We start from the raw sequence: 15,474 nt of genomic DNA on the forward strand, positions 1-15,474 counted from the left end.
GTGGAAGGAAAAAAATTAAAATTTATTAAATGGATTCACATACATCAATAGGATAGGGAAAATATGTCTACTAATATAATTTGCCATTCTAAAAATTAAAGAAGAGGTGAGATACCACATTCATGAGCATAAAAAGCGTAGGACAACTGGTCGGGATGTTAAGGGGGAAAAGTATGAAAGATCTGATGTTGTTTTCTTCATACACCGTGAAATTCCATGTTTGGCAAGAAACACAAGCATTGAATAAGTTGTAGTAAACAAAAGTAAAAACTCTCCTCTCCCTGGGTCCACTTCAAAGTTCCCTTCAGTCCTATAACCTCTGCGGTTCTACTTGGAACAAATACAAAAGTCTTTCTCTCTTTCATTACCGTCTGTTAACAACAAGAACATACGACCAACTGAATGAAGATTTTTAAAAATATAGTGGCAACCTCAACACAGCCACCCATCTTCCCACGAACACAAACTATGGGGATGAACAACAGTTAAAAAAAGTGATGTTTTTAAAAATGCACAACATACACATACACACAGGAGGAAAAAAAAAAGCTTAAAAAATACAAAAATAAACTACACAAAAGATCTTCTGCGTCATTGCTTGCTAATTTTTTGGGAAGGTTTTGCAAGATTTTTTTGTGTGTGCTGCAAGTCTCAGTCCTAGCAAAGTCTGTCGTTCATTCTCTACAAATCTCTTCCTTTGTCGTTCTTTTTTTTTTGTCCACTTCAAAGTGTCGGCCACCAGTCCTCATCTTGGGGTAAAAAGCGCACAGTGATGACATTACCAGGAGACTGGAGTCCAGTACAACGACAGTACAGACTTGGTTCTTGATGAAGCAAATTTGTTTTGAGCAAAAAAAGAAAGGAAAAAATTATGTCCTCTTTCGTTGAGGACAAGTGCTTTATTTGTTTCCATACCGATTTTTCCTCTCCTCTAGACTAATGCCTCCACAGCCTTTTTTCAACACTGTACATCATTTCATGTAGTCTCTCTCTACATCCCCCCAGGATTCACAAAACAAAAGACAAAAAAAAGGTAACATTGCGCTCAGGCTGGCTCCCAGTTTGTGAAAGATGTAAATGCTTCTTTATACTGCTCAACTACTGAAACAAGCCAAAAATAGATGTTAAAAGGATGGAAGGGGATGTGACTGAAAAAGATAATGTGCTTCTAAGTTTGTGTTGCTCTAAAAATAGTACGACCAACAGAACGAGGAGGAAGGAGGGTTTTATCTACAGAAACATCTCAGATTGACTTTCATCTCGGCTTCATACGGTTGTTCTGCCTCCATTGCTGTCTTGATCTGAGACTTGAGGGTGGAGGATGAGATTAGGATGAGGATGAAGAGGTGGAGGGGTGAAGGTCAGTCTTCCTGATAAAAGGACAGCAAGTGGAAAAAGGACAAAAGACTGGGAGGGGTCTCTGGGCAACCTCACTGGTCCGTCCTTGCTTTCTTTGGACCAGTAGCCTTACTGCAAGAGCACACATAAAACCAGAGTAAGTATTGCATGTTTTATTCATCAGTGCCAAGTTCATCTCTGGCCTGTGTGCAAAGTATGACACATGAATACAGTACTTACGTATCAGGAGAGGTGCCTGGTCTTTTGGGGGCCGGTTTTGCAGAGGCAGCATCTTTGCCGGACTCTACAAAACAGAAACATGGTTAAAAATATATCTTTTATGTATTGATGCCATGCTCACTTACTATTATATTATATTATATTTGCGTAGTAGTACTAATGTATAATAGTTTGCTCACCCTGCAGCCATCGAACTTGGGTGGCAGGACCGTAGCCCTTCTCGTTGCGGGCAGCGATACGGAAAATGATGGCTGGCTTGGTGGTGTAGTCGATGTGGGCGTTCGAGAGGCTGGACGACTGCACCAGGCAAGAGGGGTTGGGTCCACAGTACACGCGCATAAAGGCTAGCTGGGCGGGGGTGGAAGCCTTAGCTTCAGCTGTCTGGTTGCTCTGGATGGCCAGGTACACAGAGTACTCAATGATCTTCCCTGATGTCACAGAGGGTGGCTCCCAGGTCAGGTGGGCACCATCTGGGCTCTGTGGGGGGACAAGAAAACAAATATTACTCAAAGCCTGAAATCATTAATCATGAAAACAGCTGGTGTTATTCTCAGTAGGGGTTACATAACTTGGTGTCAAATCATTAACGGGAAAAAAGGAAAACAGAGTGGAAAAAAAGCTTTACTAATGTGTTTACCTTGCTGATTTTGATGGCACAAGGTGCCCCTGGGAATCCTGGTAGGCAAGTCTTAAACGCAGATATCTCTGAGAAAGCTCCACGACCACAAGCGTTGATTCCAGCAACACGGAACTTGTAAGCTGTTCCAGGCTGCAGCTCCATTTTCTTCATCTGGCTGTAGTCTGGCATGATGCCAGAGTCATCCTAGCAAACAAAAGATAAGAGATTAGATACACTGAGCACATCAACATACAGTCATCTAAGCATGAAAGGAGCCTCATGAGACACTTACATCTCCTTGAGAATCATCTGCTGGCACATAGAAGTGGGTGACAACCATATTTGTCACTTTAACGATTCCAACATCAAACCACTGGTTCTCTTTCTTTACAACAGGCTTCACTGGGGTTGGCTGCGGGGCTTGTTTCTGTACGGACACAAAACAATACACGGTCAGCTTAAAATTCCCCATTTTTGTTTTCTCTTCAACTTGACTGGACCAGCCAGAGATTCAGTAATACTTCAAGTACTTACCTCTCCCTCAATACCATTGGCGACTTCTGCTAGAGCAGCTGCTGCTTGCAGCTTGGCTGGACTTGCCACTGATACAGAGGGTGCAAATGTACTTGATGGAGCTAGTGCTGTGGAGCAGGAGGTGCAAAACAAAAAAAGTCAATATAGGGTTTTTTTCTTTTTACAAGATATCCAAAGTAATTCTCAGAAAAAGCACAAAGTCTTACTCTCAGCTGTGGTACGTGGCAGCAGGGACGCCACAGCACTAGTGACTGCGGCAGCCATCTCGTTGTGACCATTGCTCTCGACAGAGGGATCGTTGAGGCTGTCAGCAGGGGCAAGACCCTCAGTGGGCAAGCTTGTGTCTACGGTGCCCTGCTGGGCAGCAGCCTGAGCCTCCTGCAGCTGCTGCTGCTGCTGGACCAGCGCTGCAAGCTCCTGCTGGGTCAACATAATAGGGATGTTCGTAGGTTGCTGGCTCTCTCCAGCTGAATCACTCTCATCTGTAAACAGAAAGAATTTTAGAGTTTATACATACAACAAATATGTCAACTTCTTTTGAAACTGCAAAACTTTGGATTTGGAAACACTAACGATTGGTAAATTGTCTTCTTGTTCTTCTGAGGACTTTGTTAAATTGTTAATTTTTTGAAAGTAAAAGAATACAATCCTCATCTTGCCATGTCTTTTCTAATTATCTACAGTCAGATCTTACTCAATATTAAAATCAAAGTAAAACAAAATGTGCAGTGAAGTCTGAAGTCTGTACAAAACTATGATTGAACTCACTCATTACAGCTTGCTGAGCGGCCTGGAGGACAGCCTGGATGGCGAGGGCCTGAGCTTCTTCAGTCGCTGCTGCCTGAGCAGCTGCCTCTGCTGCTGCAGTCACAGCCAGCTCTTCGTCCGACAGCCCCGTCACCATCAGTGTGGCTCCCTGACCCTCAGACATAAGCTCTGAGGGCAGGTTCAAGGCTGTTGCTGCTGCTGCTTCTCCCTGATAAACATATTAAAGCGTTTCCATCAAACGAGAGCAAAAACTGCATTTTACATTTATGATTACAAGTACAATCTGAAATAATTGGCCATGATCATTTTTGATCATCTATAAAAAATGTAAAATGATCGAAAAGAATTTCAAAATGCAGAGCTAAGACTGGCTTTGTGTGACACTATACTTTATTTACCTCTGCTTGTGTCTCCATGGCAGCGGGTCCCTCCTCTGCAGGTGCAGCTTCTGCTGATGCTGTCTCATCAGTCTGCATGGGTTCTTCTGTGGAGCTGGCAGCAGTACTCACCCCTTCTGTGATTGATGAGATCGACTGGAGAGAAACAAAGATGAAACATTTTTAAGATGTCATGTTTCTCTTACATTATGCAGTCTGTTTCTGACATGCAGCGCTGAGATTACCACTAATTGGGAACAGTTTAGATGATCTAGTAATTCCGCCAGTGAATGAGTGTGATTCTTACTGGTACAGAGGGTCCGGGGGCTGGTGTGGACTGAGTGACAGTAGTGATGGCCCTGCCCTGGGTGGTGGTAACCAGACTAGATGCTGCAGTGGAGGAGGCCACTTCTGTGCTGCTGGTGCCTTCTGCTCCCTCCTCTGTCTGCTGGGCTGCTGATAGACACAAAATCATCATTTAGGCTTGAGTTCAAACCAATAAATTTGTTTCATGTCCTTGATGCAACACAAGCATCCACCATGTGACAAATCAGCACATCTGGATGTGAAAGTACTTTTGGTGTCTCTGTTAGAAGGGCAAGAACAAATTATGAAATGATAGACCTTGATCTGATTTTGCAGACCGAATTTTGGCAGAATCACTTACTTCATGCTGTATAATGGCTTGTTGTTGATAATAACACAGTACATATGGCTTTACCTGTGCCTTCGCCTGTCTCCATACTGCAGGTGGCAGTGGTGGCTGTGTTGGTGGTCCCAGTCTCGTGTGTTTCACAGGGTGGGTTGGAGCAAACCCTCTGTACCACGCCTGCCGCTGTGCTGGTCTGTTCTCCTCCCATGCTGGAGGTTGCTGTGGACGGGGTGTTGGTGGTCCCTGTCTCGTGGGTTTCACATGGAGGGTTGGAGCACACCCTCTGCACGGTGCCAGTCTGGCCTGCGTTCATGTTAGAAGATGCCTGAGTGGCTGTGTTGGTGGTGCCCGTCACGTGGGTCTCACAGGGTGGGTTGGAGCACACTTGTTGAGTTCCGCCCATGTTAGCCGATGCTGTGGTAGCTGTGTTTGTCGTCCCAGTTTCATGGGTTTCACAAGGCGGGTTGGAACACACGCGTGGCACAGACATGTTCGAAGATGCCGTTGTGGCTGTGTTGGTGGTTCCTGTTTCATGGGTCTCGCAGGGTGGGTTCGAGCACACCTGCCCTGCTCCCATTGTAGCAGAGGAGGTGGTGGCTGTGTTGGTGGTTCCCGTTTCGTGGGTCTCACAGGGCGGGTTAGAGCAGACCAGGGTGACAGTCCCGGAGCCCTCTCCAGCAGCTCCAGCCTCGGTGGAGCTGGGCTGCTCAGAGGTTGGTGACGCCAGGATGGACACTGGTAAATCCTGCACTGGTTGGGCTTCTACACCACTGGGAGTTGTAATCAGAGTCACCTGGGTAGGCTGGTTCTGGGTGAGGAATGCAAAGCAATTTCAGCAATCTATGAATCACACAGCACGTTTCATACTCAAAAAGTCAATAAATTCTTTTACTCTCCCTCTCTTGATGTTATTCAGATTTTCCTAACAGCGGCTCTCCTTGTTCTGTGGTTAGAGAAATGCCCAAACCTTTGCAGTCCTTTTCTCAGGTTGAGACATAATGTAGTAAATGAAAGCTCATGGTGCATACTGATGAAATGATTTCATGTTCTAATGACTACAATAAGCTGCTAGGTCTCACCTGCACTGTGATGGTGGAGGAGGGCAGTGTGGAGGCAGAAGTCAGGCTGGTCTGGGCAGCAGACACAGTTATCGCAGATGGGCTGATGACCTGGCTGGACAGGGTAGCGATGGTTCCCAGTGTGGTGATGGGGGTAACCAGAGATGCGTTGGAGCTATCCACGGTGCCCCCAGCCAGGCTAGTAGAGACTGTACCAGTGACTGTCCCAAGAGTGGTGACACCTAGAAGGGAGAAAAGGAGCATTAAAGTCAAAAAGAAAAAAGCCTCAATACATATGTAACAAAATTTGTGTTAATGTTATCACTCAACAATAAAAACTTGATAAAGATAAGAACATGATTATTCTTACCAGTAGTCCCCTTGACAACCAGGGTGGTGACAGCAGGCTTAACAGCAGACACAGTTACTGGTGTAACAAGTCGAACACCACCTACTGTGCTCATGGGCACGGTGCGCAAAATAGTTCCTGGCTGCCCAGGAGCGCCCTTCAAAACCACCTACAGACACAACTCAGGGTTAGTCTCCTCAGGTGCAACCTAAACAAGGCAGCACAAGTGCTCTATTATCTATATGATATCTACAAAGGCTGGTGCACACATGGAGTTTACCTGTGTCAGTCCCTGCTGGCCAGCTGCAGTGGCAAGTTTGGGTACTGCGGTGATGATTTTACCAGGAGTTCCAGTGGTCATCACCTTTGTGGTAAGGATTGTGATAGGCGTTTTCATGCCTGCACTGCTTGTTACACCTGTGACAACAGCACAAATGCCTTAAAATTAGTTTACATCTCTTATATCAACACAGGACACACTACCATAATACCAGACCTTACTTAATGTGCACCTGCAAATGAACTCACTGTTGTTTTCATCCCTGCTAATTGCCAATGCATAAAACAATTTTAAAATCAAACTTAAGACTATGTCATCACTACTGCCTTTGTGGCATGCAATTACCACTAATCTGAAAGACTAACCAGGTTAACAACAAAACACAGAAAATCATTTGATCCAGATGCTCATCTACAACATCATCACTAATTTTATAGTGCTGATGTCAATCGCAAATATGCAGGCTGTTGGGATATGTAGTTGTAACACAGTAAACTTCAGTGAGTTTGGACCTGTAGCTCCAGGCTGGGTCATGATGGCCGACATGGGGATGGTCTTAATGATTGTGGTGCCCTGCTTAGTAGTGGTAGGAGAGACGCCACTGATGTTGAGGATAGTGGGCTTGTTTCCTGTGCCTCCTGCCTGGGAAGTGGTGATGATGGTTGTGGGCTTTCCATCTGCGGATGTCACCAGCTTCAGAATGGTGCCGGCTGGGAGGGGACCCTTTGTCTGGGGAGAGATGCACACGTTATGCAAACCATCTAGAGAAAGACATCTGGTGCCTGTCTCAGGAGTTTTAAGCAACCTCCTGTTTTTTTCCTGCACTCATGCAGATAGCTGACCTGTATGATCTGTGTGAGAGGGTTAGTGGAAGCCTGGCCTGTGACAGCTGATGTCTGCACTGGCTTGGTTTGTACCACAGACATCATCTTGCCAAGGTTGGAGATCTGCCGACATAGGAGAGAGACTCAAGTTCATGAGTCACCAGAAAACATCGGACAGCACAGGGAGTTCAGCGGAAAGGTGGACCACTAAACTGGTGGCTCTATGAATCATTCCAGCTTAGCTGACTGACAGTCATGCAGATCACTAACATCATGCTCCCTGTTTTCTTAGTAGAGTTCTCCAACAGTCACTGCAGGCCAACCTTTACTCCCTCCCCCAGTGGTTCAAGTTCAGAACATGTTGTCACCGTCTTGTGACAAGCCATAAAAAACAAAATGCACACACCAAGTGTGAAAAAACAATTTACAGAACCCATGATTTACAGCATGCGCGTGAAAGCACCAAAGGGTGCTCTGAATATGGTGTTCCAGTATCATTTTGTGCCACAAAAGTTTTCCTGTTTTCTTACCAGAGTGCCACTGCTGCCCATGGTGAGGGGACTCTTGACCAGAGTGATGGTCTTGGTGACTCCTCCCACCACAGTGGTTACCACCTGGGCCTGCTGGGCCACTGTGACCGCACCAGACTTGTGCACAGTGATGATGGGTCTGGTGGTAGTGGTGGGAGAGGACCCAGTTGCTGTGCCCACCTGGGCTGCAGCAGTCTTCAGCATCCGTGTTGCCGGGTTACTGACCTACAAGCACAAAATTATTTTAACAACTGACTTGTTACAGCTGAATGCACAAAATGTTTTGCAGGCAATGCACACAAATGAGGCCATTTAGTGAGATCTGTACCATGACTGGAGATGCCACTTTCATTGTGGTTGTGCCAGGGGAAACAGCTACGGTTTTGAGAATGGTGGCACCTGCAGGAACATTGAGGACAGTGCCTGCAGAAGAGGGCGGGATCTTCTGTGTTGCTGCTGCTGCAGCAGCTAAAGCTGCCATGCCACTCATCTGAGGGCTACTTCCAATTGGCTGAGAATAGAAAAAGTACACAGTTGTTGAACACATTAGCTAATCAAATATTAAATGTCATAAAATGCTGTGCAGAACTGCTCATACCGATCCTTGGGTGGTCTGGGCAGGGACAACCATTCGGACACCTGGAGGAAGGGATGTCACAGTGACAGGGGATTTCCCAGGCTGGCTGGGGCGGACTGTGACAACAGATGTGCCTGTAGCAGCCTGCTGAGCTGCAACCTTTAACACAGCTGTAAAATAAGGGAAACTAATGATTAGACTTTATGCGCAGTGCTTTTGCAGTTTTTGAGCTTCCTGGTGTAGTTGTAAACAATTGACAAGTGAGTTACTATGGTAATACCTGTCTGTGGTAGGCTCTGAGCAGAGGGTGCTGCAGCAGCCGGTGCGGGGCTCTTTGGAGAGTTCACAGGCTGCGAGGGGGTTGCACTCATGACTGGCGAAGCTGCAGCTGGAGTTGCAGGGATGTCATATTTCTGCAGCTGCAGCAAGTAGGTGTCAGCAGTGGAGACGGCGCCCCAGCTCACCTCCAAAGAGTTTGTGTTGGCACGGACTAACTGCACCCTGGCAGGGGCGTGTGGCCGCTCTGGGGGTGGAGGACAAGAAATTTAACATCAATGAAACTATTTTATAACCTGAGTCACCAAAGTCACTCTTTATGATGAAAAATAAACATGTTACCGTACACCTACCTGTTTCCAGGTACCAGAGGTCTTTACAACAGACCTGGTTGTTCCAAGCTTTACGATAACCGTCACGGCCGCTCCAAACATATAGTCTGGAATTGATGGCCACAGCACAATGGCCAGCACGGGCCCTGGGGATGTTGTCTTCAAGAGTATCCATCAACACTGTCTCCCAACACATGGAGTCTATAGACAAATACATGACGTAAAAATGAACACAACTGCAGTCCAATTTATTAAAAACTTTTTCCAAGTAAAATACAGTATAATAAATACAAAGTCAGACATACCGAGATTTAGGCAGGCAAGAGTGTTTGTGCACTTCCACTCTTTCTCATGTGTGGCCACTTTGACATCATCCATTACCAAAGGAACCCATCCTCCAAAAACATACATCCTGCACAGTGAACAAATTAATCACAGTGAGAGGCTGCTGTGGAGCACAGCCTTTTCTATTGGGAATTCAAACATGATGAAAAGAAACTTTCAATGTTATTGGCAAGGTACAGCAGTTGTCTCACTTGTTTGTGATGGTGGTGGCAGAGTGAAGACTTCTGGGAAGTGGTGCTGTGCCGCTTACTGATGGTTTGTTCCATGTCAGGGTATCTGGAGACAATGACAGTAGGATGTTAAGCAAAGGCATCAATGTATTCTGACATGCAACTAGATAAATTAAGCACCACAGTTTAGGCAAATTTACACACATCATTGTCAAACATCAACTTTTATCCTCTCCTGAGTATGGGATTCCAAAGGTGATTATGTTCAATCTCCTTTGATCTGATTAGGTATAGACCGATTTTGGCCGCTAGCAGGGCCTTGATAAATTAAATGCTAGTGTTTCCACTAGGTTGACTGCTTTGGGGTAGGGGTGGGGGGTGGCTGAGCAAAAACTCAGCAGAGCAGCCAGGCATTTCTACATTCTGTGTTTAAGAGCAGCTGAGATTGACACTAAAACAAGAACAGCTGGTCCACCTTAAGTGAGCCTGGTCAGGTTAGGCAAACCCATTGTTGCTAACTGCCTTCACTTTTCCAGCAGTTGTGGAAACAACAGACAAGACTTTTCTTGGTCTTGAGAAGCTGCAACATTTATTGCCATATTGACAACTAACTGATTATCTTTTCCTCTGCTCTGCTTGCATTCACCATCACTTTTCTGCCACTCATTCAACCACACACTTGCTATGCACACACTTGCCCTATTCCTTAACGGAGCTATGCGCTTATAAAAATACCTTTCACATAGATGTCCTTTGAAGAATGAGGAGAGGGAGAATGACTCAAAACAACTTCGTGGTAACTAAGGTGTTACTGTGCTCACACAATGTGTGAGTGAAAATCATTAGTAGCCCATTGATATTAATGATCTTGTGAAATTTTAGCAGCAGCACTCATAATTTTGCAGCACTGGTGCACTGCTGCAGAATGGATGTAGGGGAAACACTGCTATTAGTTTTCATTTACACTTTAGAAACTTACCAATATCAAGTGTCCACAGATCTCCAAGACGACAACCGCTCATCCCTCCATAGATTATCAGGCGAGATTTCCTGCTCGTCTTTTCTGTGTATACCACAGCAGTGTGGCTTTCACGAGGGGGAGGCAGGACTCCATACGTGATAGGAATATCCCATCCAACCACGCTGGAACCCGCACGAAGCTCGAGTGTGTACAGATCATTCAGGTATCTGAGAATGAAAAACCCACATATTAGTCACACTTATGTTGCTGGTTAAAATATAATCTTAAGCAGTCGTGCGTCAAGAGGGCCCCACTGGCTCCTGATAGAAAAACATCTGTACCTGGGAATGTTGTTTTTTGGGTCTTCGCTGTCATTGGCTAGTCCACCAAACAGGTAGCATTTGTTGCCCACCAGGGAAAAACTGTGACCAAGACGAGGACAAGGAGGCGGCCCATTCTTCGGGTTTTTTGCTTTCAACTTTTTCCATTCCCATCTGCTGGCCTAAAGCAGACACCATGGTTATAATAACATATCAATTGATTAGTCACAAGTTGACCTCATTCCCTATTCTGCTCTTGATAGTTAGGATTTTGTGTCAAAACGGCAGCTAAAACTATATATACTGTTTTTACTACCCCACTACTCCCATTTTGAATGTTGCTTTAATTCATTAATTTTGTCTATTCCGTTTCTAGGGGAACAAAATGTGAGTGGGTCATACCTTCTTTATAACATAAGAGGGCACAAGTGAAGCTTTTGCAAGTAGAATAAAGACATGTTTTTGGTGGAGTACATAGGACACTTGTCAGGATTAGATAATTAAACTTTGTTAAACTAAACATAATTAAGGTGCACAAGAACTTATTCAGTCAATAACTTCATTACATCTCCAGACTCCCCCTTCCTCCAGAAATGTGACGTTATTGTAGTTCTTTAAAGTAGCTGCTGAGCAATTAACTATATAGCTGGTTGCTGTAACTTAGTGAACCCTCTTAATTCTCATTACGGCATTTTGTAAATCAATTCCGAATAATTCAAGAGCAAATCATCTACGAATAAATTACTTCTCTCTCCCCTAACAGTTCCACAATGGGGTGGAGATGGACTGAAACCTTTGGACTACATTGGCCATTTCATTCAACTCTCTCAAGTGCAGAATGAACAAACTCAACAGCACCCCAACAACTATGCAACACACTTCCCACTCTGCATTTGACAAATCAGGATTCATATTTTCATTCAACTGTGCTCATAGACTTATTATAACTGTCTCTAGCTGAACTGACTTGCATGGTGCATAATCACACACTCACTGTTCCTGAGAATATGTAAACAGCTACAAAACATTAAAACTATGAGTTTGTCATGTACTTTATACACCTCTTTTTCTTATATCAACAAGCTCTGATGCAGACAGAGAAGCTCAAATGTGGTCATGCAAATGTGCAGATAATATCTGCCTGGCTCAGATCTTGCAATATGAGCATGACCCCATGTATCTACAATATTTGTTTGTGTTTTAAATATGTTAGTCTTTTGTGTTTGCTTGAACTACAATAAATTATTTCAAATAAAGCTAACATACACATCTGACCAATTCAGGAGTGAGGGTAACTGTATTTAAAAATAGGGGGTTATTTGCCATAGACAGATTACCTGTAGTTCATAGAGATCGTTGCTGTACTTTCCATACTCCACCATACCACCAAACACCAGCAATCTTGTGCCATCACAGACAAAACCATAGGCAGCACAACCAGGGGGAATGTCACCACGGACTGCTGGGATAAACCACTGGTTTGTTGCTGGAAAATTAAAACAATAATAACAGTGAGGAATCAGTATAGGCAAGTTATTGAAATTCTAACACAAGTTTTATGACTAGTATAACCTCTAAGCAACTTTCTAATTCATTATAACATAAGCCAAAAATATGCATTTAAGGATGGGGGCACACACAATCGATGTACTGAATGTCTGTCATATGTGCAGGCAATTGGGGCAGAGGAAATGCTTAAACCAACCAGCATCATCCATTTTATTTTAGCCCGCCTTTTTTAACGTGCATTACAGCCCCTTCTCCAGCAGAGGGGGCCAAATTCAAACAGACAAGGATCTGCTTGGCCTGCTGAGGCCTGTACGCTACTTAATTTTGCACATCACGAATCTATCTTTAGAAATAAAACTGTGCTCTTTGTTAGGCGAAAACTCTGTACAATTATTTAATGATTATTTCACACTGTAAAAGATGCGTTAAGTAACTCATGCTTGCCGCAGGCAACAGTTAGACATGCAAAGTTTATCTTACCGGTGTTGTATACATGTAATTCATCCACTATCCCTTCGTTTCCACCGCCAAAGACAACCATAAGCTCCTTAATAGCCACAGCTCTGTGTCCATGTCTAGGCCGGGGGACAGGACCGGACCATCCGAGGACCCGCTTCCACCGCGGCTGCAGGACCGACACCGCCGAACCAGGAGCAGACATGACTTCTGTCGGAGGATACAACATCAATGATGATACTAATAATAATGACAATACATTTAATTGTTTGTTAATTGTTTGTGCCGTACTTTTCATTCATAGTGAAACTCAGCGCTACAGTATTAATAACATAGAACACACAACATAAATAAAATTAAAAAATAAAATAATAATATTAATAATAACAATCATGATAATAATAAGAGTTAAGATGAAAAGAATGATAAATGATCATGTGTGTCCTGAAGTAATCGGGATATCGTCCCGTTCACGACTGTAGAAGCTGAACAGCTGCAATAACTTCTCTCACAGTTTAAACACTTTGGTTAACGAACACATTCAAAGTCTGACCAACTTATATCTTATAGTCCATTTGTTGCATTTTGGACGCTGAAGTTAAGTGCCGAGGAATGCATGAAATTTCTCTAGCATCCAAGTTTGTGTCTCAGTTGTTTCTAACCATTGAATTCAACCCATGGAAGCAGCCATCTTGCAGCCAAACAAACCCCCGCTAACACCGCTGCCAGTCTGAAAAATGGCGGAAGCGACTGAAAAAGACAAAAACATGACGGCTAGCCAGCTACACGAGCGCAAAAATGCACTAAAATAAAAAACCCTAATCTAACAAATAAGTAGCGGGCCCACACACAGCTTCAGCACAGTCCTTAAACCACAGTTGGAGCCGTTAAGAAGAGTCGGCTGTTTTCATGCTTCTCTGGGAGTCGCCATATTGTAGCTAGCAAGCTAAGCGTTCTCCAGAAGCGCTTTAACGCACTTATTAACATTAAAAACATGTTTTAAGCTCACTTTAACACCTGCAAGTATTGTGAAAAACACGCTTCTTAACACCCATCGAATAATGTACTGAAATATACTGTTATTTAAGCGCAGTCTTAGTGTTCAAACGTATCTTTGCGTTAGGTGCACTCCATTAGCACTAGCGGCTAGTTGCCGAAGCTAACAGCGTTAGCATCTGTCAGCGCGTCGCCGGCTTTTACAATTAAATGCAATGTAATTCCGCGGTGTTTTGACATGCATAAGTTACCTGATACAAACGAAGTTGCAACAGAACTTTTAACTCGCAGCTAAACAGAGTGAAAGTGCATAAACATCAGTGTTATTGTGTTTCATGCCGTCTCTGGCCTGCTTCTACGGCTCCCTAAAGAAAAATGGCCGGGCCACAACAAAACACAACAAACTGACGGAGGGCGCACACATTCACAAGTTTTACCTACTTATTTCGATGCAGTAATTGCAAAAACACGGGTGTGTGGTCTTATCTTGCGGTAATAATCCAAATTCATTCGCTTAGTGAAGAAGTATTTCCTCTCATGCCTGCCTGGAAGCTGCCATCTTCTTGACAACCAGAGGCGGAGGAAGATGGACGAGCTGGCGTCACCCAAAGCAAACATGGCGGCGAACCCGCTCACTAACCGCTTCATACACTAACGCATGAACTGTTCCCGACATTTGACACAGTGAACCGGCGCTGGGTGCTCTGTATTGAGAGGTGCTTCAAGGAACATTTGAAAACTATATGAAGTAAATGTATTACGAGTTTCAGCAAATTACAACAAGTTGTATTACAGCGCTCGGCTTATTGTCCCTTACTAAAGATGGCGACATCCGTGCTGGAGCCCCTTTTTATTTTAATATTGTAGGGGCTGCCGCTTTCTTTCCGCTCTAAACCTACTTAGATATGCACATAAATGCACAATAATAGTGTTGAAGCACTCATTTACAGATTTAGCGCTTACACATATTAAAGTTGCCACGCCCACATTCACCATGAGTGCGCCCTCCACTGATAAAAGTACTGTATTACTGTACATTACTATACAATACTATATATTACTATACATAACTATACTGGTATTATACATTACTATACATTAATATACTGGTACTAATTACTATACATTACTGTACTACTACTATACATTATATTACATTACTAAACATTACTATGCTGGTACTATACATTACTATACTGGTACTATAGTACCATCAACATCCATCCAATCCATACTATATTACCATCAATATCTCCTCTTCTTCCGAACAGCAGGCTGTATATTCAGCCACAGCTCTCTGCTGGAATCCTTTTCATCATTGTAGCCCAAAATGAAATGTACAACATATTCCCCATTTATTTTAAAACTTGCTTCTTCAATATGGATGGGATTATCAAAGGCACAATATCTTTTAGCTAGAGAGAAATAAGAAAACATTATACAATATGGGGATGTGGGTATAGATTTTGCACATTAGCAGGAGCAGCATCACTACTACATCTCACTGAGAAAGCCCTGTGGCTTGTTTCAGATTGCAGGTAAAAGCTGGACTCAATGCTATCCACATAGCCTACCATTACTCCAGTGATCCTGCATACTTGAACCAATATTGGGTGCGTGAAGATCCTACATGCAGAGGAGTAACTACATTTGTACAAAACTCTTTGTGCTAACACAAAACACACATGTAAATAATATTAATGCACTCACAAATATAGGTGACTGAGGTTTGATTCTTGTTTCCATCATCTTTGTGAAATGTTGATGTTTGACTGTGTTATGTGGTGCCCATGTTTAGGCTTTACTAGTTATTACATTATGCACGCGGAAGACCTGTCAGCATCAGCGCCGAACCTGATTTTCCACTAAAAAAAGGGAAAAAAATTGAATTTTACTATTCATATTGAAAATTATGTTATTTATTGGTTCAATGACAAATATGAAAAAGTAGTCTACTTATGAC

General features: G+C 43.6%; 1 protein-coding gene across 4 annotated transcripts; it reads right to left on the reverse strand.

Moving 5' to 3' along the window:
- Position 1: 1 nt before the first annotated feature.
- hcfc1a (host cell factor C1a) lies at positions 2–14,123 on the reverse strand. 4 transcript variants are annotated; one of them, XM_044348728.1, is made up of 28 exons: positions 13,953–14,122; positions 12,540–12,725; positions 11,888–12,036; positions 10,572–10,732; positions 10,249–10,457; positions 9,291–9,375; positions 9,060–9,166; positions 8,776–8,955; positions 8,427–8,669; positions 8,168–8,316; positions 7,898–8,080; positions 7,570–7,794; positions 7,058–7,162; positions 6,728–6,944; positions 6,216–6,352; positions 5,957–6,104; positions 5,608–5,828; positions 4,598–5,336; positions 4,184–4,329; positions 3,898–4,032; positions 3,500–3,707; positions 2,938–3,213; positions 2,732–2,838; positions 2,490–2,624; positions 2,216–2,401; positions 1,758–2,055; positions 1,579–1,642; positions 2–1,470 (listed from the first exon to the last, which is right to left on the reverse strand). In XM_044348728.1, the coding sequence occupies exons 2-28, from the start codon at positions 12,718–12,720 to the stop codon at positions 1,431–1,433; spliced, it is 5,034 nt and encodes a 1,677-aa protein (XP_044204663.1). In that variant the 5' UTR covers positions 12,721–12,725; positions 13,953–14,122; the 3' UTR covers positions 2–1,430. The 4 variants fall into 4 exon arrangements, with proteins under 4 accessions (XP_044204663.1, XP_044204661.1, XP_044204662.1 ...); XM_044348726.1 differs by having other exon boundaries at positions 4,184–4,332; XM_044348727.1 differs by lacking the exon at positions 13,953–14,122 and adding an exon at positions 13,763–13,866 and having other exon boundaries at positions 4,184–4,332.
- Between the last annotated feature and the right edge of the window lie 1,351 nt (positions 14,124–15,474).

Source organism: Thunnus albacares, chromosome 4 (genome assembly GCF_914725855.1).
Source record: "Thunnus albacares chromosome 4, fThuAlb1.1, whole genome shotgun sequence".
Lineage (NCBI taxonomy): Eukaryota > Metazoa > Chordata > Actinopteri > Scombriformes > Scombridae > Thunnus > Thunnus albacares.

Excerpts from the sequence above, each read along its gene's own strand:
- hcfc1a (XM_044348726.1), bottom strand. The coding sequence starts at position 12,720 with ATGTCTGCTCCTGGTTCGGCGGTGTCGGTCCTGCAGCCGCGGTGGAAG. Across the intron at positions 10,733-11,887 it reads ACGATCTCTATGAACTACAG|GCCAGCAGATGGGAATGGAA; the intron begins GTAATCTGTCTA and ends TGTCTGCTTTAG. Across the intron at positions 6,353-6,727 it reads GACCCAGCCTGGAGCTACAG|GTGTAACAAGCAGTGCAGGC; the intron begins GTCCAAACTCAC and ends CTGTTGTCACAG.